At 39.6% G+C, this 25,553-nt stretch overlaps 1 protein-coding gene across 2 annotated transcripts in view; it reads right to left on the bottom strand.

Moving 5' to 3' along the window:
• Positions 1-20,327, bottom strand: part of col15a1a (collagen, type XV, alpha 1a) — a 67,721-nt gene extending 47,394 nt beyond the window's left edge. The window contains exons 1-2 of one of the 2 annotated variants that reach the window (XM_076971343.1): positions 20,048-20,327; positions 19,882-19,955 (exon numbers count right to left, since the gene is read on the bottom strand). In XM_076971343.1, coding sequence (XP_076827458.1) covers positions 19,882-19,955; positions 20,048-20,076 — 103 coding nt within the window. In that variant the 5' untranslated portion in view covers positions 20,077-20,327. The remainder of the gene's footprint in view (positions 1-19,881; positions 19,956-20,047) is intronic. The other variant, XM_076971344.1, reaches the window with a different exon arrangement.
• Between the last annotated feature and the right edge of the window lie 5,226 nt (positions 20,328-25,553).

Genomic DNA, 25,553 nt, shown 5'->3' with positions numbered 1-25,553 from the left:
GAACAAACTTCAGTGGCACAAGGCAGAAAAAAATGGCTGCAAAGTTATGTAACCTGGCTAATGTAATATAAGCAAAAAACACACAACCCATACAGATCTGTGTGGCTTGGGCTGGACATGACAGTGCTGAGAGACTGAGGTCATCTGGGGGCTTGTAAATCAGTGAACATCAGTGCTTGCTATTATTATGATTATCTGAGCAGAATAATATTGTAATCTTTTGACCTGAGTCTGGCGAAGAGTAGGTATAGAGGTCATAAACCCAGAGTAGCTAAGGGAGTGTGTGTAAGGACAGTGGGTATACTTCATTGATTAAAAGAGAGAAAAGCTAAGAGCTTCAGGTACCATGAAAGGTGTTAGTCAGGAAGAGAATCTTGAGGCCTTGAGATAAATGTGCTGTGTGTGAAGCCTAGGCTAGATTAAAACCCTGTGAGACTCCGACTGGAGCCATGAGTGTGGTCAGGGCATCAACGTACTGCCAAGGCATACCAGACCATTGCCATGCAAACATGCAACATATACAGATCACACTAATGTTGTGTGCACTTTGCTTTCACTTCTAATGAAAGACCTCTGTCTAAAATGTCCTGGGTCTCTGGGAACCATTTGTACTAAATTGGATGGTCATATCTTTTTTTTCCCTTAAACTTGGGCTACCAGATGATTGGAGCACACTGCAGTATTTTCACTCTTCATATGACTGCGCTCTGAACTCAAACTGTGGTTCCTGATCTATCAGAGCTACTCCTTCAGCTTAGGGTTCTCAGCCCCAGATGCTCCTGCCACCATAATGTTATGTGAGGTGAGACAGGACGCATTTGCAGAGATGAGTGACATTTATTTTGGGTGAATTCTTCTAATGAGTGGTAATATAATCCAAAGTAAAAAAAAAAAAAAAAGCCAGAAGTAAATGAAGAAAACCAGAATATTTGACTGAACAAAACAAATAGAAACGAAGGCTCAAAAGTAGAAGACGGCAGTATGTACAATAAAGAAATCCATGAGCACTGTACAACACTTGAAGCTCTCCACAACACATGGAGGTAATTACAAAACACAGAGAGAGAGTTACAAAACACAGAGGTGTTTACAAAAACCGACAAACTAGACAGAGAAGCGTGGGGTTTAAAATACTCAAGATGATCACACAAATAAGAAACACCTGAGACTAATACAAAGCAGGAATTCATGAGAAAATGGGGATGGAGACAGGGTGGAAAACAAAACATAGAACATGTGGTTTACCATAAGAACTGCAACACCAGAGGGGAAAACCATGATAGTCACCACTGGGGCAATCTTACTCATTCTCATTATTTCTTTTGTAGTACTTAGTATTTTTCCTGCTTTTGGCTTTTGTAATTCCTTACTTTGGACATGTCTATCATTTAAGACTAACATATCTATCACTACTGGTGATGATGTACATTGGTTTGCTATTACTACGTGAATGTATTTTCTATGTGAATCTGGAGATCCCTCAAGTTCTTGCTCCTGATCCTCTGCCACCCTCTGTGGTTCCTCCTATTTAGTGATGTCCAGCTCAGAGGCCTTTTATATGTGCCAGTATATGATCCCTGACACTTGATTATGCATATGTCAATGTACACACACAAGTAGGGAATAAAGTTTCCCATCCAGAACTTTTGGGGACCCAGGGGCTGATTTTTCTACTCAGCACCATCTTTAAAAAGTGGTGCAACATTAAGGAGCTTTTAGCCATGTGGGTGAATTTTAAGAGTTAGGCATCCACCATTTTTATAATTTAAATGCTAATATAAGAACTTGCGAACAAAACCATCTAGTGAACCTGAGGTAAATCTGCAGTGTCCCCTAACAAACTCACTGCCAGGACATCATACTTAAAGACAGAGAAATCAGAGAAAAAAGTGTGTATTACATACTGTGCTGCAACTCATATCCAGACCCGAAGAACTACAGTCATGCACAAAATATTTAACTCACATCAAGAACTCACTAATGTCCTGAGTAAATTGCATAAGGTGTATTAGTGCATGGAAAGTGCTGGGACTCTATAGTATTATTCTATACACATACAATATACATTGTTTACTTTTACATTTAAAACCATACCCATTGCTGATCGAACACAACACACCAATATACTTACACAATTACCCAGACATTACACAATGGACGTCTGAATGGTATGAATGAGTCAAAGACTTTCACTGAAACTACAGCCACTGGGATTGACTGGAGAGAGAGAAGGAGGTTTTATGATGGAGTTTATGAATCTGCTTTCTGGATCTTGGCATGGGTTTGCATGCAGTATCTGTGTGTCTGTTTTGCTCCCTGCTGTATGATATAACTAAGACCAAGAATGCTGAAAAGTCTTAACTAAATCACATAAACTGTGACCTATGGAAGGCAGAAATGTCAACTGCCGTTCAGAGAAAAACAAGACCTGAACTCATCCATGTAAGTGCCAAGAACTAGGGGTCAGGAGAGAGGACAACAGACATTTCCTGTCACTCATACATACAAGCAGTTCTACTTCTGTTTGATGGATCCATGATAAAGACATGAACAGCACAAATATTAATCTCACTAATAATGAAAAACAAATCCAGTGTAAGATAACATTTATATTTTCATTCATACCTTCACTTATATTTTCACCATTTAGCAGCAATCAGTTATCAATAACCAGCATGTTTACTCCCCGGGAGCACACTATCAGTCAAAGACCTAATTTACTTCTTTCTGCTCATCTTTACCAAGGCTGTTGTATTATTCTGCATAATTCTTTCCCTCCTTCATTAATGAACTAAGGGGAACAGTTATAACATTATGAATAAACTTGCACTGAACTGTCCCTCTGCTTTAAACCTGGAATATAAAATGTTTGTTTCACAGGCTAAAAAGCAAAGTAACTTCACTGAAGCAACAGAGTGAACTACTGAAATCACAGCACTCCTTATACAAGGAAACCCCAGCTAAGCAATAAATTATTAGTGCTGAATAACTCCTAAACACTTTCAAAGTTTATGCTTGTGATATAAATACATGTTCTCCGCAGTCACATTGCCTGCTTTACCTTAGCCAGACTAAAATGTTAAAGTTTGAGCCTGAGAATGTAGAAATCAACAGAACAGCTTCATACTTCAGATACTTCACATACTTCAGACTGAAGGAAAGAATAGCACATTGTATCTCAAATAGGCGCTATTTAGTGACTTTGAAAGATCAACACCCATGTCCTTATTCTTTAATTCAGCATAAGGAGGAAGGCTATGTAGCATTTTACCTCTGTGGCTTCCATCTGTGTTTGAGCAGCTGTAAAATAACATGCCCAAAACCAAATCTGGGGACTGCTCACAGATCTGCTAGTATCGTTGACAGATTGCCTCCAAAATGTAACCATTCAGTTGCTGAGCTTTGAGTTTGAGTGTGAAGTTTTTTTGAGTGATGGGGAGGGGCAGGGGCAAGGAAGCCCCCTAATGCTGCTGACAATCTTATATATGTGTGAAGATCTCCACATAATGGCAAACTCACAATGACGGTCAGGGAAACACTGACTGGGAGCAAGAGGATAATTAGTAACTGAAAACACCCATTGGCTCAGATCTGAAAACACACCACTCAATATTTACATTTTATGTGCGGATTTGCATACTGTAAAAGAAAAAAAGTTGTAAACCCAAGTGGTGGACCATGATTAATGTGAAATACAGACTAAATAATCCACGCATGTTCACACAGACAAGACATAAAATGCAGAATTTGCAAAGGAGTCAAGGTGTCAGCCCTAGTGATGGAAAGATCCAAAGGAAAGAAGAAGAAAGGTGGAAAAAAACACTTTGGACTATAATAAGAAACTGAAGCAGGGAGAGAGATTGTAGCAGGTTAACACCAAGGTTGTCCCAGTTGTGACAGAAGCACTTGGGGGTGTGATCCCTAAGCTGGAGGAGTTGATACAAACAGATCCTAAGAACAACATCAATCTTAGTCCAGAACACACACACACACACACACACACACACACACACACACACACACACACACACACACACACACACACATGCACAAAAAAATATTGTAAAGACAACAATTCTGTTTAAATGCTGATTAAAGCCATTAAACAGCATTTACAAGGCTACCAAAGAGCCCCATTCATTTATAGAATAGTACAGCACTGACAGCATGCACTGTAAACCTGTATATGCCTGAGGAATGTCATAAAGCTGGGATGTCCACCTCTGGTCCTGGAGGGTGGGTGGTCTGCAGGCTGGGAGATCCCCAGGGCTACAGCTACACACTCCTCTCAAGGCTCAAGGCAACCACAACATACTCAGGTTTATTTTCTCAAAACTAGTTAAAGGAATATTAAAAGAGGCCTGTACCAGTTAGGCTAGCTTGCTCAGACTTTACAGCATGATACTGACTCAGGACCAGACAAAATTAACCTATTGTAAAACTGCATTTTTCTACCAGTCACAAAAGTCCCATCCCTGTGCCAAATGTTCATGCCAAGAGTGATTAAGTAATGACAAAGTTTTGAAAAGAATTGTTTTTATAGGAAAAGGCATATATGTACTTAGTGTAGACAGCTATATTTCATAAATATTTAGACAAAATATTTTGACCTAAAATATCCACTTTTCCAAAATATACACTTTTCACTTGAATTATCTGCAAGGACGGTGACTTCATTGGGAAATTGTAAAAAAAGATCTGTAGGCAATGGATGTGAGTCGCAACAAGTTTTTTTTTGGAGCAAAGTATGCCATCCCCACAACTCCACAAAACCTGGGACAGTGGGTAATGAAGACCCTACGTGGAAATTTGCTTGGGGGTTGGCATGCAGTGTATTTTATGGCAAGTGTATTTTATCAGAGTGCAAGGTTAGTTTTCGCAGGGTTGATACACAATGACACAATCAAGCACTTAGTATTAGCATGTTTATTTCATATTAAGCGCCATGATGGTCATGTGCTGCCTGGTATTAGTATAAAGTTTATGCAAGAAGGCATCATGCTGGAGAGAAAGCACAAGCTATTAAAATGGGTAGATGGGGTGCATCATGAATGACTGTTCACCACTTGAAGCTCAACCCTAGCAAAACTGAGCTTCTGTACATTCCAGGAACCCCAAATCCACATAACCTCACTGTTTTCTTTGAGAACACCTTGTTAACACCATCAGAAACTGCTCGAAGCCTGGGTGTAACGTTAGACAATGAGTTGTCCTTCTTAACACGTTTCAAAACCAGATCCTGCAGATTTCTCCTCTGCAACATATGGAGAATACGACCCTTCCTTACACAGGAAGCTACTCAAGTGCTTGTGCAGTCTCTAGTAATCTCTTAGCTGTACTACTGCAATTCCCTACTTGCAGGTCTTCCTTTACGGGTAATCAGACCTCTACAACTAATTCAGAATGCTGCAGCACGACTGGTCTTCAATCTCCCCAAGTTCTCACATGTGACTCCTCTGCTACGCTCTCTTCACTGCCTTCTAGTAGCAGCACGCATCAGATATAAAACCTTGATGCTTGTTTACAAAGCCAAAAATTGACTGGCCCCTCCCTACATGATGTCCATGGTACAAAGCTGATCCGTACAGCGAACACTCAGAACCTCAAGCTTGGCTCGACTCGAATCATGGAAGAACTCCAGACTATTCTCGAACGATCTTCCATTAGCTGCTAGGACTGCAGAGTCTGTTGCTATCTTCAAGCGTAGACTGAAGACTCACCTGTTTGTTGAGTTCTTACCAGTTCTTACCACTAACTCATCTGATACCACTTGCCATTGTTCTTAAATTGTATGTCTGTCTATGGTTATTTGTACTTCTTGGCAAACGTCTAACTTGCAAAACATTATGTAATGGCATTGACTCCTGTAGTTTAGTAGTAGTCTAACTCAATGGTATCTTGAATTCTGGCCTATCCGTACTATTACCTAGAATGAATTCTGTGATCAGATGCAAAGCACTTTGTAAGTCGCTCTGGATAAAAGCGTCTGCTAAATGCCGTAAATGTAAATGTAAATTAATTATGAGATTGGATAATGCTAGTGTACTCAGAATGTAAACATATAGAGTTTACAACTGAAGTATGCAGACTTTGTGGCTGTGGTGAGAGAACATGGGTGGCAGGTGTGTATAAGAGCAGTAGAGACAGATGTTAGGAGATTTATAATAGAGCAGGACACACAGGTGTTAGGAGATTTATAATAGAGCAGTAGAGACAGATGTTAGGAGATATATAATAGAGCAGGACACACAGGTGTTAGGAGATATATAATAGAGCAGGACACACCGGTGTTAGGAGATTTATAATAGAGCAGTAGAGAAAGGTGTTAGGATATTTATAATAGAGCAGTAGAGACAGATGTTAGGGGATTTATAATAGAGCAAGACACACAGGTGTTAGGAGATTTATAATAGAGCAGTAGAGAAAGGCATTAGGAGATTTATAATACAGCAGTAGAGACAGATGTTAGGGGATTTGTAATAGAGCAGTAGAGACAGGCGTTAGGGGATTTATAATAGAGCAGTAGAGACAGGTGTTAGGAGATTTATAATAGAGCAGTTGAGACGTGTTAGGATATTTATAATAGAGCAGTAGAGACAGATGTTAGGGGATTTATAATAGAGCAGTAGAGACAGGTGTTAGGAGATTTATAATATAACAGTTGAGACAGGTGTTAGGAGATTTATAATACAGCAGTAGGGACAGGTGTTAGGAAATTAGAAATAGAGCAGTAGAGACAGGTGTTAGGGGATTTATAATAGAGCAGTTGAGACAGGTTAGGAGATTTATAATAGAGCAGTTGAGACAGGTGTTAGCGGATTTATAATAGAGCAGTTGAGACAGGTCATAGGGAATTATAATAGAGCAGTTGAGACAGGTGTTAGGAGATTTATAATAGAGCAGTAGAGACAGGTGTTGGGAGATTTGTAATAGAGCAGTAGAGACAGGTGTTAGAAGATTTGTAATAGAGCAGTAGAGACAGGTGTTAGAAGATTTATAATAGAGCAGTAGAGATAGGTGTTTGGGAATATATCAGAAGTAGCTGAAAAAATTAGCTAGTAAGGATGGCTATGCGGTGTAGGGGAATGCTTGGTGACATAATAGGTAAAAAATATCCACACTGTGGCACTGAGCATGCATTAACGGTGCCAGTGGGACTGGATACTGACTTAGTCACCATGGAGGCCATTTTGGGTATATAGTTATAGAAGCGTGTTTACAGTTAAAAGTGAACATTGCTCCCCCCAACACCAAAAGCATTTGCTTGTGCATTTCATTGCAAATGTATGTTCTCATTCCCAAAACACATTTGTGGTGTATGTACGTGGAGTAGACTCTTGCAGCATGAAATCTGATTCATTTCCTCAAGTGCTAGCATGTGCATCAAGGGTTATCCAGGAACCTCTGACGTCTGTAACCCATCTGTTGAGCACTCCTCTGTGCATTTATCCACACTTTTTGTGTGGGCTATTGCATCCCATGAGGCTCATGTTTCCATGCTGTGCAGCCCATAGTCACGTGTGTGTGTGTGTGTGCGTGTGTGTGTGTGTGTGTGTGTGTGTGTGTGTGTGTGTGTGTGTGTGTGGTTGGGAGGGTTACGAGCTCTATATTATTGTTTTTGTCCAGATTTCCAATGCAGTGGTTTTGCTGGCACAGAGAATTGACAAAACTATTATATTAGTATATATAAGTAAACAATGTGATGTACAGTATGATAAGCACGACATTGGTATTATAGATAGAAAGTAAAAGGAACAATGGTAAAGTAATATATAGCTGATGATGAAAATGAAAATGAGGCACATGAGAATTTTCTGCAGACAATAAAGAGACATAAGAAGCATAAGAAACATAACATTTTTGTGACGATGGGGTCGTGGCGAAGGACGAGACACAGAATCCTTGTATTTTGACTGATGTCACTTTTATTCACTACTATTTGCGCAATAGCGCACGTGTAACACACAACACAATGTGTAGACTTAGACAACGACGAGCACAGGACACTGCGCGAGCCAGGGCCGGCGCCACGGGGGGGCGAATGGGGGCGTCGCCCCCTCAGGCGAGGTGTCCCGCCCCCTCAATGTAAAAAATAAGACCCATTTATTTTACAACAATCGCTACATGGTGCCCCCTCGGCCGCTCGACAATCGTTACACGCACCGCCCCCCCGCTCAACAACTTACGTTCGCCACCCCCCCCCCCCCCAGCTCAACAACTTACGTTCGCCCCCCCGAAATTTTCTGACGCCCCCTCACTGTATATGTTCTGGCGCCGGCCCTGGCGCGAGCGCACATTAAATAGACAAACCACATTAGCCCCACGTGATTACGAGACGCGTCACAGGTGAGACAGATTATCACACGACATGCCATAACCACGGAGATCCACAGACGCAGACAAAGCATGTGGACAACGTTTACACACGCCCAAAAGGGAGGGGCCGGGGTCCTCAACGTGACAATTTTGGTGTGTAAATCAACACTTAGTGCATAGTAGAACCCGAACAGCAAAAAATAAGGACTATAATATCTGTCCTGCATACATCTCCATCTTCCACAGAACCAACATTTGCTTAATTTATCACATCCATATGGAGGCTATGCAATGCAGTCATTGCCTTTCCAGACAACTTTCAGCTTCCAGTAGGAAAGAGGCCAGCATGTAGTTGGATCATAAATCTGCATATTGGGCATTTAATGTCAGACAGCAAACCTGCACCCAGAGCACTTAAATCATGCACAAACACTTTTTGTTTCACCTTTTAACTCACACTCATATACATCTGGTGCTAAAGCTTCTAAAATCGACTGAGAAGAGATTTGGCAGGTTTAAGGCAAGATGTCTCCCTCAGTTTTGGCCAAGCTGCTTCACACAAAGGTAATGTAATTCATATACGATGATCAGCCATAACATTCAACCACCTAATTTTGTGTAGGTCAGTTCTGATCAATTTAGGCATGGAAACCAGCGAATAGTTGGCCTGAAGGAGTATACTTGCTCTGCCACAATGTTTAGGTAAGTGGTATGTGTTAAAGTAACATCCACGCACCCAAGATCTCCCAGCAGAACATCGCAGAGCATCACACCACCTCCTGTGGCCTATGTTCTTCCCATAGTACATCCTGGCACCACCCAGACAAGCCATGCACATGCACTATCCATAGGATGATGATGTAAAAGAAAATGGTATTCATCAGACCAGGCCACTACGGTAAATACGATGAACATACGGGATTGAACTTAGACAACATGCACACTTAAATACACTGACGATAAGACATGAGCATAACGTAATGATAATGAGACAAGAGACAGGTGATACAGATAACACAGATACTGTATATATAAAACGTTGATGTATCACATATACTAATGTGTTATATAGGCTATAGCTATAGTCATACATATGTGATATACAAGAATTATGTGATTTACTGGATTTATTACAGATGTGCTGATGGTCCTTTCCAAATTCTCTCTTGCTCTTTTGACTCCATTTTTTACTTCTATTGTCTGCTTGCTTTATAAATGTTCATTATATCATACTCTCTCAACATCTGAAGGAAACTCTCAGGTTCTCATATTACTCATATTACTCTCATATTACTCATATTACTCTGTAATCTATTGTTCAGTAAACTAGCAATGGATGTAAAAGATGCATAGTACTTGGCCATGTAACAAGTAGAACTTATATTAGTCATGAAAGAAGCTTTGTAAAGTTATTCAACAGCCACAGAGACATCTATCAAATCAGATGGAAGACATGTGAATGAAACATCTTGTGATGCCATGATAAATATTAACATTTAGAAGGCCAGAAAAATTTCATAGCACTGGAGCTTTGGAGCATCCTGAGAATCCAGATGCTTTAAACTCAGCTGAACAGTGACTATTATTACTGAAGAACTTAATTATTATTGAATGCAGTGGCCAAATACTTCACAACAATTGAGTTTCATTTCTGGTAAGTCTTTAACTTCATTAGTTTTGGACGTGAAAAATAAGACGACATGTTGAAATTAAAATGATCCGAAGACCACATAAAGATTGCTGCCTTTTAAGAAAAACACAGCCATCCCAAAAGCACACACCAACATGATGATATCCTGGTTTTAACTGTTCTTATGTATACTTCTTAGAGTATAAATTCGATTTAACATGATAGAACAGCTGCTATGTCAGAACATTTACAATGGAGTACAGACAAAAGGAGGCTATGTATGTCCCATAATTACTGGCATGCTGCCTACAAAATGGCCTCAATTTGAAGGGCAATATATCAATTGGACACAGATTTCCACCACAGATTTCAACCAACACTGAAGTGACTGCATAGCCTGCACATGCTCAAACATCTTCTCCAATGTACAGTTTGTGTAATAACCAGCTTGCCCTTGCTGAGTTATATATTTGTAAACACAAATGAATACCCCGTGCTGGTGTTTAACGGACGTAGAATTGCATTGACACCAATCTGGAAAGCTACTGTTGCCCAAGTGGCAGAAACTGGAATCAATCAGCTTCCACTCCACTGAGTTCTCAACAATAACTGAAATGGATCCAGACGGCATGCAGTCACATCACAGCATGCTGGAAGCTAAGTCTGAACCAAAAGTCTCTCCATGTCTCTGTCTCTCTCTTTAAGATCCTCTGTTTTTTTGTGGATATGGTTGTCTTTTATACTGGTAGGCCTAGAGCTGCATATAGAAACATTCCCTTTAAACACAATGCAGAAATTTGTGAGCGGTAGTCACAGGTTTCACTTGCTTGTCATGTATTTGGATACTTATAGCCAAGGAAGCATAGGGCTGTAAATTACACTGATTGTTAACACTACACTGGACTCTTCCACTGGATGAACTGCATAAACATTATATGCAAATGTAAAAGGAGTCTCTGTTTTAGTCCACAAAGTGCAGATAATTTATCACTCAGTAGAACAGTTTGTTTCTAGGGAATCTAGTGTTTTCAAGTGCACAAAGTCATGTGTGATAGAACACTGTGCCATAGGCTTTACACAGGTACACAGGTGCTGAAAAGCATCTTCTTCTCAAAATGTGCTCTCAGGTGTTCTCATTCTTTTCAAAGTGTCTTCTTATTTTCTTCTCAAATGAAGTAAAAGAAGCTTCAAAATATCCCTTAGCAGAAAATCTAAGCAAATATTTCATTATCGATCAAAATCATTGGGAGCGCCATAGACAATCTTTACATACCTGAAACAAAAATGGTGTAGAAGATTTATTGGTATACAAGACTTGATGAATTAAAGGTAATACTATAACTGTTCTGGTTAGACAGTTCTGGGTTGCATGGGCTGAAATACAGTTCCGTCATATGAAGAACATGCATGATAACAAGACTACCAGAGCTGCAATATTTAAGGTGCTTTTGTGTCTGCCAGACAGCTTTGTGCATAGTTTCCTAATCACTGCTTTAATCAGCTCATGATCTGGTTTGAGCTGTGACACTATGTATTAGGAGCCATAGACTCAATACCTTAAGAAAAGACTCAAGAATTGACTGAATGACAAACAAGAGGAAACAGCACCAAGCTTTAGCCTTTTATCAGCTTAAACAAGCAACTGGAGAAAGTGGTGATTAGCCACTAAAGACGGGAATGAACAAATAAAGCGGCTAAATTATGGAAAATGAGAAAAGGAGAGGAATGTCGGGGAGTGTTGACGGCTCCCAGCAGAAGAACTGTGGGCGTGGCTCTGAGAGGCAGGGCTGATTGAAGGACCCTGGTGATTCTGCGGGACGTCCACAAGCCTCTGCTACAGTCCTGCAATAATGTCACGCCTCTGAAAAGTGACACAGCTGCCACACAGCTGTGAGGATACATTAGTGCCAGATTTCACCCATCTGCTTAACCAGCCTCTAGATTTCCTTTACTGGCATCGCTACAACATGGGCCATCAAGATAGGAGCATGTCAATAACAGAAAACAGAGGATTTCAGATTTAGTGTACTGCCACTGCACTTTTTTGCTGGTGCTGAAAAAGGAGCGATGCACAGCCAATACAGGGTTGTGCATGATTCACAACTGCAAGGCATCCATAGCGTAGGTTTCACAATTATAACCGTGCACAACACAGGCAATTATAAATTCACAGTTGAACGGCTGTGCTGTAGAATGTGTTACTAAATTATCTATCACAAATTGTGAAATGTTTGTGTAAAAGTATACTGATTCAATATTTGGGATATCTTTGTATTTCTTTGCATATCTTTGTAAAATCTTATGTAGATTAGCTTTTCCATGCTGTATATGCTAGTTGCCATTTTTAAGTTAATGTAGGTGCAAACTTGGTTTACAATAGTTTTCCTTTCTAGCCAAAGGCTGGCGTCATACACATCTGTACACACAATACCAGTGAACCCAATGTAGCTTGAATCAATATTATTTTGGTTTTGTACATGGGAAGGGAGGCTTTGCTCCTGTTGCAGATTAAATTAACTATTCAGTGCAATAAGGACAGTGCTGTATTTCTAAAATGACCTTGCAAAGTCAATGTCAAGATATCATCAGCATATGAAGAATGGGTTCCTTCAGATGTTTAGACTCTATCTGAGATTAAAGAACCCTTAATCAGCCATCAAATCTTCAAGAAAGGTATGTCCGTTTGCACCATTTCATTTCTCTCTGTCATTACAGGCTCCCTGTATTTAATCTACTACTGTAATTTCATTCATGTTTCAACTCATCCAATAAACTTAAAATAAACTGTACTACCTGCAGCGTGTATACTTCTAGCCAGGGTCATATCCTGTTTCTCTGGTAATATGAAAACATAACCATCTGCTGGAAGGCCCCCCATTGTCCAGTGGTGACAAGAACTTTCCAATTAGTCACTTCACCCATCCTGGATGGATGAAAACAACCCATAATACTCTCTGTGCTCCATATGGGTGATTTTCTGTACAGGCATTGATTATATACTATTTCAGTACTTCATAAATGTAATAAAAGTGTCTCATACATGTGCACACAGTATTTACTGGCTCTGTCTTATACACAGGATACGATGTAAAATCTGCTGTGTCATTGGAGCTGTATGAGAGCTTCAGATAGAGGCCTGTTTATTCTCTTCACTCCAGCAACTACAACACTGTGAGGTCCCTGCATGAGTCATCCAGCATGCTCCTCCCCTCATCAGTGTTTTGTTGAATTAAGCTCCTGACACCTCCAGGGGATTCAACATCAAGGTCTGGCGCCCAGACTCAACCCCCTCCAGGCGGTTAAGTCCACTGTGCAGAGGATACTGCTCTCTAATCCACTGATGCTAAATACATTTCTTTTTGAAATTCTCTTAAAATAGATTTGTAATCTTCTATTCACAGATTGACGACAGATCACATCCAATACCACACTGCTTAGGGCCATGTCACACTTGAAAATTTAATGGTCATAAATGTTAAAAAGTTGAAAACATTTTTGTTATAAAGAACACTTGGGGGATTTGTTTACACAGTTGCTTTTAGTGGACTGCATTCTCCTATATAATTTGGATCATGCCTTCCTCAGTGTGCTCATTACTGTACATCAATCACACTGAAAGTTACCTATGGTGTTTATTTTTCCAACAGATGCAATGTGCTATGGAGGCTATATAAACATCCAACTGCACTATCATGTTTTTTTATCATCATCATTTTAACAGAGATGTTCCCATTATTAGCCATGTCCCCTGCTATGTCTCCTCACAGAGCTGTTTTCCAGATCTGTTGTTTGAACATTTTAGAGTGGAATACAAACATGCTCTATTTATGTTTCACAGGTTTACGGAGAGTTTCTCTTTGGAAAAAAAAACAAAAAACAATAAGCTCATTAGTGATGGTTTTGTGACGGATAACAAGAGCCAATCCTGCTTGCAATGAACCTAACTTTGATATCAGCTTACCTCAGCATTGCTGTAATATATACCAGCCCAATATAGATGATCTATCTGTGAGTGAACAGTGGTCCAGTAAACTGTGTGCTATTGTCTGATATCCTCTGCTGGTGCAGGTTCACCCTGGTGGAGTATGAAGTATGGAGCCTGGCTTGACGAGGAGCTACTGCTTTGATGAGAAGACACTAAAGCAGAAGCACCTCGGGTACCATTCTTCCCTACGTAAACCAAGACTATGTGTGTTTAGACCACCAGTGGCCATGATAGCTGAACCTGCTCTCATGGTTTAATAGGTATGATATCCACCAATGTTGCGTCTAAACTTCTCATCCAGTGACATTTTATTCGGCCTTGCCAAAAGATTGATTGTACATATTGTCATGGTAGGCCGACCCATTTATTGACACACCGCTTCATCATCACCATCACCTGTTCCTATTTAAACCCACAGGTCCTGCCCTTCGTTGCTGTGCAGTGTTCTCAGACTAGAGAGACTGGTGGAGACGTTACGTGCTGTCGGAGCTTCACTGACGGTATGCACCTGTCGTGCTCTCAGTGCCTTTTTCATTGTGTGCTGTGCTACTACACGTATTTGCTCTGTTATTGCTGCGTAGCATGATGGACATTAAAGACATGCCTTTGCCATACTTTTGTTCCTTCACTTGTGTAGTTTTGATACAAAATCCTATCATATCAGTGATTATATTACTCTATGTTAATTTGGGCAAAATAAAGTAGATGAGAGAGGGAATATAAACCAAAACATGGTTTATGAAGCAGCGGAGAATTCCACGTCACTCTGGGAAAGAATCGGCTCTGTTGCTGTGGCTTTTCATTGGATCATTTTTAACCTGATGAACTCACGTCCACTGCTTCATTGTTTCCAAAGACTAGACAGACGGTTCTCTCTGCGCTCTGTTGCTTAGGAAAAACCTTCTCATTCTTGTGAATCCTAGAGTGCTACATAAGTTGGCTTTCACACATTATGCTACTGTTTAGTTTGAGCAGTCACAGAAACATGCATTTATTTAAAGCTGTATGGTTTTCAAATAACATTCTCTGCCTCCAACAACATCTAAACTCACAGTCACTCTTCCTTGTATGCACACACTTCACCATGTCCTTGCCATCTTGCCCACTTATAGTAACAAATAGCATCTAAAACTGAAGGTCGAGGGCTTGTATCCAAGCCCTTTTCGAAAGATGATACTCACTATCTTTTCTAAACGTCTTTGAGGAATGCAGTCCCAAAGACTGGATAGAAACCATTTTAGGTTAGGACACATGGGTCTTTCTTTATGAAGCCCCCCATTTGAAAGGGCTGTCAGTGTAACCAGATACCTGCACGAGATAATCAAACAGCTCACACGAACTGATGTATCATTTTAAATGAGTCTCTGGTTATGTTGGCTCTAACATACTTAAAATATTTAAAATGCTTCCAAACTTAAAAGACGCGTTCCACGCAAGCTGAAGAATTTGTCAACAATTTGTACACTGCGGTTACTGCCTAGAATGTTCTTCAAATGTATATACAGTGACAGAACTTACTTAGATTTGTCTTCATACTACCTCTTTGCCTCATGCTCCTAAGAGCATTGTTTACACTGAATCGACTATTTATACTACAGTTCTCATAGTGATTAGAACTATACAGTATGTATATATGATATGTATACATATCTCTGGAGAAATGCTATAGATTACTATGTTACAAGTTACAAATCAGGTTTCTCCAAAAAACACTGAGTCACACTGTGGCCCATAATATTAGTCCTCGGCATAAGAAAATAACATGATTATTTTGCCATTTTACACCTTAAACTGGTATGATGGAATGCAAGCCAGGGTCACTGCAGTTATTGTGAAATAACCCCACACCCCTGCTGCAGTAATGCACTAATGGCACTGCCTGCTGTGGCCTCTGTCCCCCGAGAGACAAGTGAGGACAAGTTAGTTTCTCAGCTATTGGGAGTTGAAACATGGCTCAGAGCATTACAATGACAATGTGTGGAAAACTAAGGATATGAACTCTGCTGATTAACATCATCTCTGATAATATCTGGAAAAAAATGATCTTTAGTTAGTTGTGATCTTTAAAATAGTTATATCACACTTCAGCCAGGGATACCAAAAACCAATAACATTAGGAGATTCCCTAATATGCGTATTACAAAGCAGGTTTACACTCTTATCAACCACACTCCAAGCTGACCACCATGTTGCTGCACACATCATGCCTGGGAATCAAACACATATTTAAATGAGAAAAGAATCAGCACTCCTGCTAATACATAGCAATTGACGGTTTCCACAGCAACGACTTTATTCCGTTTGTGTTTACTGCTGGGGCTGGAAATATTTGTCCCCAGATGGACTGCCTGGCAAATTCACAACAGTACTGGCTGTGTCCGCCTACAAGATGACTCACAGTACTACAGAAATCCTCATGAAAATGGCAAGCATACAAAAGCATAATTCACCCAAATCTTAAGAAGCACTGTACAGTATTACTAATCAGACTAACAACCCATGTTTACATACAATATCACCATAATCAAAACTAATTTTCCACAGAGCAACCAATGAAGCATTTACATTTACATATCTGTTTTTAAACTCCAGCACTGCTGTCATAACAGCCATGCTATTTCAAAACGCATAATGTTTACAATGGACACAATACAGCTGAAATGAACACAGAACAGCTTTTTTACAGTATGAAGTCATCCTTAAGGACGTAATTATGTGATCTCTATTGCATGACATAATAGCAGTTTATCAGCTTTTTGTATAGATAGGGGACTACATATTGCCAATCTTCACTCACTGCAGGGTAAATTGGTGCAAAAATCACAGTCTATCCTTCAACAGCATGGACCTTGAGTGCTATCATAATGCACCTCACTGGCCCAGCTGTGAGGTGCATTATGATAGTGAGCAATCATTGTACTTCATGGTTTCTCTCCTACCCACATATTACCTAACCAACTAACCAGAAAGCTACTGGCATTTCAGGAAGACACTACTGTAGCCCTGTGTCCGGTACCTCAACTGACTGGTCTGTCTCTTAGATCTAACAATAAGATCAAGTCTCAATAATAGCAAGCTTATAAGAACTTTGTGATGATAGAGGAGAAGAATTATTTCTTTTTTGTAAACTTAGTTATTGCCAAGGAATAAAAAAATAATAAAACAAGATAATGAGAACAAATAAACACCTTATTGCTTACACTTTTTTGCAGCTGCTAAGACCCCAAAACTGGTACTTATAGCATAATTTTGGGAACAACTCATGTAGCCTATTGACCATCTATTGTCATCTATTGAACTAGTGCACTAAACCTTAAGCACATTCTCTGCCTTACACTCATTTATCAATTCTAAAACACACCTTTTGTAAACTATAAAGCAGAGTTCCCTACATTAGACACAACATTCAAAGCTGAAAACCTTGTGTTTCTTTTGGAAAACACTGCCATGCAACTGTCAAACCCACATACCCTATTATACAAACCCAGTCCTCACAGGTAAAATCACTTCTAGATAATTTTTACAAATCTTTAGTAATCACAGTCTGAGCTCTATAAAGAGGCCACAAGTTGCATATCTTGGTTTCTGCAACAATGGAGTCCAATACTGCACAGAAATGATGAAGAAGAGAATGAAAATAAGGAAGAAGGAGACCAGACTCCCATGTGTGCAGTTTTCTGGAGGCAAACAGCCCAGCCTAATCTGTGCTGCTACACTGCAGCATCATTCAGCCATTCTGAAATCAGAATAGGTCATTAGACCTATACTCTTTACGATGCTATCGAACTCACAGAACTGAACTACATATACCACTGTACTACAGTAGTGTAGTACCATATCAGTAGTTACAGTAATTTACAGTAGTTTCATTTCATGCCGATACAGTAAAACGTTCATATCATGTTTTTGCAGAACTGCTAAAAGACAGCTATCCACCCCAGAACAGAAAGAGGCCGTCATCAACATGGCCTGAACAAACAATAGCATAGTTTTTCAACATTATAACATTACTGACATCACCTTCAGCAACATCCATTCACCTTCCGCATTGGGCCAGTGCACTATGAACATGCAACATGAAGTATGCTTTGCATATGCAAATTGAAGCATGCTCTGCTATCCTCTTAGTGATAATTCATTCCAGTGTCCTGTGCCACACAATACTGACTACTTTATGCCTATTTCAAAGTAAAAAAACATGGAAGTTAAGTAAATTGGCATTCCCTGATTCCCTGACAAATTCTCCCTGAGTGTGTAACTGTGTGTCACTGTTCAATAAAAAGCACTTGTCTGAGTGTCTGTGCATGAATGTGTGTGTGCTTGTATGCCCAGTGGTGGATGGTGCTCTGTCACTAGGGTCTGTCCTCTCTCCCCTTCCTGCACCCTATTCAGTCCCCCAGGGGGCTGAGGCTGTGCACAATTGGCTGCCGCTTCTCGCCCGTGTGTGATTGGTCATGTAGGACTTGTACCTGTGTTAAAAGTTGTAAAGCGTCCTTGGGTATCTTGAAAGGCGCTATATAAATTGAACATTCATTCATTCATTCATTCATTCATTTCATACTGTCCTATTTCAGAACACCCATGCCATTGTCAGAATGCAAGAGCTGTGGTGTTCGTCATCATGCCACTCTTGGTTCCTACAACAATGCTACAGTCCTACATCACCATCATCAATACAGAGCACAACATACTCATTCTCCATAATCAGGGGGATAGACCAGATCAGTCCAGGTTTGTTACCATTTCCACTGGGCTGCTCAAGTAAAAAACTGGTTTGCTGAGCATCTACAATTTTTTTGTGCATCACCTCCACCACACTCTCCATTCCTACTGACTTGTGTTTGGTATGGAGTTGGTAGCCAACCCCACTATCACATACCACTTCTCCAGGTAATGGAGGAAGCTTGTGGTGACATTTACGGGGGCGTGTCGGGATGGATACATCACTCCAGAAGGTACTCCAGACCCAAATTCAAGACAAGATGAACCGTTATTTTGAATTATTTTGAAGTTACAAGCCTTTTTTTGGCTTCTGTTATCTATGTATTACAGTATATACATCTTGTGTTGCAGTACTGTTCATTCAAAAAAGAACATAAACATTCCCCTTGTAATTGTGTTTTACTTTATGGTGTATATGTGCTGAATATGCATAAATAACCTGCATATTTGTGAATATACATGTATATGTAATTACTATGATATACCTTTACAGCAGACTACACACTGAACACCCAAAACATGGTAGTAGTGTTTTCCATTTGTCACGTTAGTGTGTAGTTGTCATATAGGAAAGACATCTCATATTTGTGTGGACTTTGAATGCAAAAATAAAATTTTGGCAAGAGCTGAAAGAACTTTGGATGAGGTCTTTGCTTTTTGATGTTTCGCGTGTTGTGTGTGGCTTTGGCTGCTGTGTGTTACGTTTTGACAAAGGGAGACATCGTTTCATCACATCAATGTACCAAAATAAACCATGAGTCAAGCAGCAGGTGAAGTTCTTCCTTAGTCTTCACGTGAAGATCGAAGGGAATCAGAATGGATCAACTTAAAGTGCATCATCAATGCAAAAATTTGAAGTTAACAAATATGGTGCGGGCAGCCACAGTAGTCGAAGAGGATGAGTATGTGTTCATAAATCAGACTACATAGTGCTAGACATTCTGAACTGACGCAGTATCATCTGTTAATAAGTGCCATAACCACCGTTGAGTCTATATGCTACTTCCCAGCCTTCTAGAAAAGTCTCAAACGTTATTCATAAATTCATTAAAAACTACTTTAACATATTTTGAATGAATGAATTTAGGGTATGAATTAAAGAAACAGCAGAAGAAAACGCATTACTAGTATTCTATATAACCTGCCATAATAAAACCGAAACTATTTTTAACGGTTTGCAACTTTAACCAGAGACCCTTAGTTGTCCATATTTTATAAGGTGACATACCTTCCAGCAGCTGAAACGCAGTCCCTGGCTGGAGGTGCCACAAATCAATGAGGCAAATATACCACAGCGTCAATCTGGTGATGGGAGAGAAGTACAGATGTCATGAGAAAGCAATTTCGCATCGACGAAATCGGAAATCTTGCAGTTGCGATACTCGTTAAATCACCTCAGCAAAGGAATATTTCCACGAGCCATGTCTCCGGTCTCATGAAGATACCGGATTCAAGGTGTCCGTAAGTAAGAATTGGAGTCCGCTCAGTCTCTTTCCTCCCAACTTTCTCCCCCTCACTCACTCTGGCTCCCGCACTCTGAACTGCCAGGAGCTCCTTGTGAACAAAGACAGCCTCAGTTCGCCAGAGCTCAATCGGCCCTCAAAACACTGAAATCTGACTCCACAGGGTCCTGTCGTGGCCCTCCACTTTATCCGGCTACCCACGTACTCGTTCGGAGATTCAAATTGACGCACACCATGTCTCCTCCTTACAAGATTTATGATAAGGCTGCTACTTTGCCATGATACAAACGTCTGTGCTTGCTTGAGTTCTGTATGCCCATGTTTAATAAACATATATTAGTGATTGTTGGTATTAGTGGTTCAGAAATGAATAAAGTAGATTAATTCTAACTTTAATTCATTCATTCTAACTTGATTTTTTAAAAATCTTTCATTTGCTACGTGTCTTTTCCGTGCAGTCTAAACATCAGCAAACTGCTTTGAATTGCGTATAAGATTATAATAAGAATTGCTTATTCTATAAAAGCGCATTAAGTTTTCTATCGATAGCCTAAAAGATTGCTATTGTTTTAAGAGCTTGAACTTGATATAAATCAATAGCCTCTTTGGTTAGATCTAAAGGTTACCATTTGGAATAGCCAAGTCTTGATTGTGTTTTCAATGCACTGAAAACCTCTGCATCTACAGGGCTTTCCTTTTATGTCCGCTGACATGAACTATTAAAAATATTTCTAATATATATATATATATATATATATATATATATATATATATATATATATATATATATATATATATATATATATAGTATTTCAGTATTATTTAGATAGATAGATAGATAGATAGATAGATAGATAGATAGATAGATAGATAGATAGATAGATAGATAGATAGATAGAACTTCACTGATGTGTACATTTGGATTCATACTAGAAGAGAGTCTGTTAGGGTTACAAGCCAAATTTTTCTGTGTCACAATATCTGTAGCAAGTAAGAGATTATCTTTTGAGATATGGTGAGTGCCTTTTATTATAGGCTGACAAGTGCAGTGAACAAATGAACGTCATACAAGCTTAACTGCAATATTTATTCATTCCTTGGAAAGGTTTGAAGTCAAATCCAGAACATTTCTAATCTTATATCCTTAGCCAAACAAAGAACACCAGGTAATGCTATCCGCTCATAAACTCAGACAAGACCAGGTTTTCACTGTCAAAACAAGACTCAAGACTTATTAAAGGCTTAGGGAGGAGACATTGTACAACCCTGTGACTATCCATATTCCTTCCAACTTGGGAAGCCTCAACCGCCACAAAGTGTTCACGAGAGCATTTGACTTCACTGCTATAGACATCTAAGAGACAGTGATAAAGCATTCAAGAACTTTTTCTGAACAACACATCCTTGAGAATGGTCATGATTCATCCATAGGGGTATTTCATCTGGAATAGGTATGGCATCAACTCCCCCAAGGCAGTCTGAAAGTTGCCAAGAAAACGAAGGGGAAGATAATGTTGTATACTGGAATTCCCATTTCTAATCACACTGATAGAGAGGTATCCAACTAATGCCAAAAGCAGCGATAAACTTTCAAGAGGGCTCTTCAGAAATAACCAAGAAGCAGCAAGAGGGTTGAAAGCACTTGTGTGTCAACCACATTATACAAACATGATGCCACTCTTGAGATGGTCTTCAGAGCCTGCTGTATGACGGCATGTTCAGGTGAGTCTGTCTTTCTGCCTTGTTTTCATTTCCAAATGGGTTTCACTGATGACAAATCAAACAGCAGCTCACACTGTAATCTTACACTGGGGATTAGGACTGTTTGATGTAGTTAATGATACAATTTATTGCATTTTGCAGACGATCTTTGCAAAAGGTCTTTCCAGAATATTCCTGTTATTTATTGTCCAACAAAGGTTTGACACAAAATGCTAAAATAACATACAACTGAGTTGCTCTTAAAAAAAAAAAAACTCTAAAAATTAAGTATGCCTTATAGCATATTATTCTAATTATTGTAACAAGTGTCAAATAGTAATATATAGCACTTTTACATTTTACAAACCAAATTTTAATTGGTTGTGATGAAATAAATAGCAACCATTAAATGGCCTTACAAGATGACAAGTGTCAGATAAGCCCACAGTCATGCAAAGTATTATACAAACTGGGTGTTCACTTGCTGCCCTTCCACTCATACCTCTTATGACCATGTGTCACTTTCACCAAATCTAAAACCTATAGCCAGCTGCCATTATATCAACCACATTAAATGAAATGTAAAAAGTATTTACAATTGGTCATCTGTGATACTCTTGGGTTAGAGATAGTACCAACTACAGCCATGCACATACATCATAAATCAAATTCCTCATGTTGATAAAATAGCTGTAGTGTTTTTTCTTTCTTTCTTTCTTTCTTTCTTTCTTTCTTTCTTTCTTTCTTTCTTTCTTTCAGTTCCTTTCTTCTTTTCCAGGCATTGCATAAGCCTAATCTCTTGGTTTGACAAGTGTCTTGCTGAAAACCATGTGGAGAGTTTATAGTCTTTGCTGAAAAGTGGGTGAATTTGCTAAGTCTGTAAATGAAGAGATGAGTGAAAAGATCTCCATGGCAATTCGGTGTTGTTGTAGGAAAACAGTAATGCTCAGGGTTAGTGTCACTGATGAGGAGAGGGGAGAGAGAATGTGGACAGCAGACCCACAGACGATTACAAATGGACCTCAAGGTCTATGGTGAGTCAGCACAGCTTGTGAGAACTGAAGAGAGGAAAATGCTTGAACACATCCTTCTCAGGGAAAGAACACAGCAGTGAGTACATCAACCTTGGCTACGGGTAAGAATCTATTTATATTTGTGGTCAGGTAATAAAAACCGTCTGCTTTAGTTCTCATCCAGGAAGACCACTGTTGAGTGGTTTGTCTACTTAATACATTTTATTTAATGGCAGTTAATTATCAAACAATGAAAATGAACACTCTGCATCAAGTTTTCACTACAAGATGCTTTGCTAAAAACCAAATATTTTCTGAATGTAGTAGCACCAGTACAACAGCAGTTGCCAGTTAGAAAGTGAACTATGTTAATGATGCATTTATATATATTGGATGTTATAAGCAGCTGAAACTATCCACGTAGTAGCTACATGCTGAATAGGAAAGTGGAAATACGAAAGTGGGAATAAACATACTTCCAAAAATAACTTCACCTCCTCTCTTCCCCCAAAAATTATACTCTCAAAACAGATAATAAGAATGTAAACAAACAAACATGAAGAAAATGGCTGAGAATTTCATCCATGACCAAAAGTAAACTTTGATACTTGTGTCTCTTGGCTGCCCACTAGTACAGAGCTTTAAAAGAGCTCTTTGTTATTAGATGCCTCTGGTGACAAATCAGTGTGTAAACTCATGCTCATGATGACTAAAGTAAAAAAGCAGCCAAACAATATACAACAAACCATAGTTACAAACTGAGAACTTTATCACTTTAATGCTCCAACAACCTTGTTCATTATCAATTCAGCTGACATATTTGGGAATAATGTCAAAGCTCTTCTTTATTTTTAACTATAAGAAAGCATTGAAGAAGACATCATGTTAAACTACAAGAGAAATTCAACACAAAAACAATGAATAGAGTTCTGATTCTGTAGCTTCTTCAGGTTATTAGACAGATACTCAAGTTAGGGAGGTTCATGGTCTTGGATGCTTTGCAGACTGACTGAACTCCCCAGGACTTCAAAAAAAAAAGAAACAAATTAAAGACTGTATGAAGCTAAGAATATCTAGTTCCTCTTTTTGTCCTCATAAGGTCAGGGTTTGTTAGCATTCGACTTGGTGCTGTGTTGACGTCCTCTCCTTGAGAGGGGTTTCTACGTTTGCACATGGGTTTTCACACACATGTTACTTCTCTCAATCTCCCTGTGACACACACATGCACACAGCCACAGCTGTAACTGTAACAACTGATAGTGAAAGATTGTTGTATATTGTATTAGACTTGTGGTATTTGTAGTACCAAAAATCTCTTAAAATAATGATTTCCTCAAATAATTCTGCCTATTTGCTTTCTTTCTGTTGCCATTTAAATTAATTCATGTTATGCAATATCATATATAGACATTTATTCTCTTTAATGCCTTAAAGCCAAGTGGCATTATTTTAACAACTGTAATTCTAATAATAAGTATGTGCTGAGTGGTGAGGTTTTTTTACAAATGCCAACTGAGGTCAGAGGTCATGCTGAGGATTCTGCCTTTTGGAAACAAAAGATAAGGTGGCTAAGCATAGCCCAAGGAGGTGTGACACACGTTAGCTTCAAAGCAGAAGCTGTGCTCCCGTTAGCTCACATGTGTATACACACACACACACACACACACCAAAAGAGAGGGAGAGAGCGAGAGAGTCAAATATCTTAGTATCTTGTGGCCTCACTGTGGGGGTTCCTGGAAGGAGTCTGTAGTTTGTCGTCTTTGGCAACTGTGATAAGCCCCTGGCCCTTAAAAGGGGCCATTTATTTTCTATATTCTCCTGGCCAAATACTCCATTAATGGCACATGAACAAAATGATACATCTGTGTATCCAGCCTTTTAATATTCACACTTCTACCATAGATACAGACATAGGCCCTAATATTGAATTTATACCTATAGTGTTAAATTAAATGTTACAGGCTTAGTCTGTCAAGCTGAGCCATTTAACTCTGGCTTTTTGACTAAGACATCAATGTAAAGCAAATGGTACACAGCTGCTTCTTTCATTTCTATACATTACAGTGGAGTTACAGTGCAGTGCAGTACAGGATCATCTGGGGATACACGCTTCTTTTTTGTGTAGATTGCCATGGAGCAGGTTGATTGCTGCTTATTACATTCATTGCTCTTCTCATCAGCCTCACAGTCACAAGACTCGTAGTGTTGAATGTCTTGAGCTGCATATAGCCAGATGTGCAGACGTCCACGTGTCAGAGCTGTACAGAAAAATGGACAGCACAAAGACCTTGAGAGCCTCGCTTTGGTTTTGTACTCACTGAACGTGATTGCAGCCAGCCTGCCCTGCCTCCATTTCCACCACACTCCCTGTGTCATCCTTGATCCTGCAGCCCAGAAATGCAAACCCGTCCACTCTCTCTGGCCTCCAATCATCGGTTCATATTGCTCTCTTTCGAATTCTGCACATATCTGGTGATCAGCTGTTTTCCTGAGTCTCCTTCTCCAAGGCCATGATAAGCTCACGCAGCTTGTCACATAACTCAGAAGAGTGAGCAGTCAAACTTTCATTGAGTCACATCATCTGCTAGATGCCTCTGTTGCCAGGGTGAGCAGGTTTGGGACTTTGTGCAGTATTCCTTTGTGCGGTGCCCTTATTGTTTCTTGGTTTTATTTGCAGATATCAGCGCTAAAAGAGGCCCACCAACCAAGTGCCTGGGGGTGAC

This window comes from Brachyhypopomus gauderio, chromosome 13 (assembly GCF_052324685.1).
Source record: "Brachyhypopomus gauderio isolate BG-103 chromosome 13, BGAUD_0.2, whole genome shotgun sequence".
Classification (NCBI taxonomy): domain Eukaryota; kingdom Metazoa; phylum Chordata; class Actinopteri; order Gymnotiformes; family Hypopomidae; genus Brachyhypopomus; species Brachyhypopomus gauderio.
Note: the sequence above shows the minus strand (reverse complement) of the source record. Positions and strands in the feature narration are given on the sequence as shown.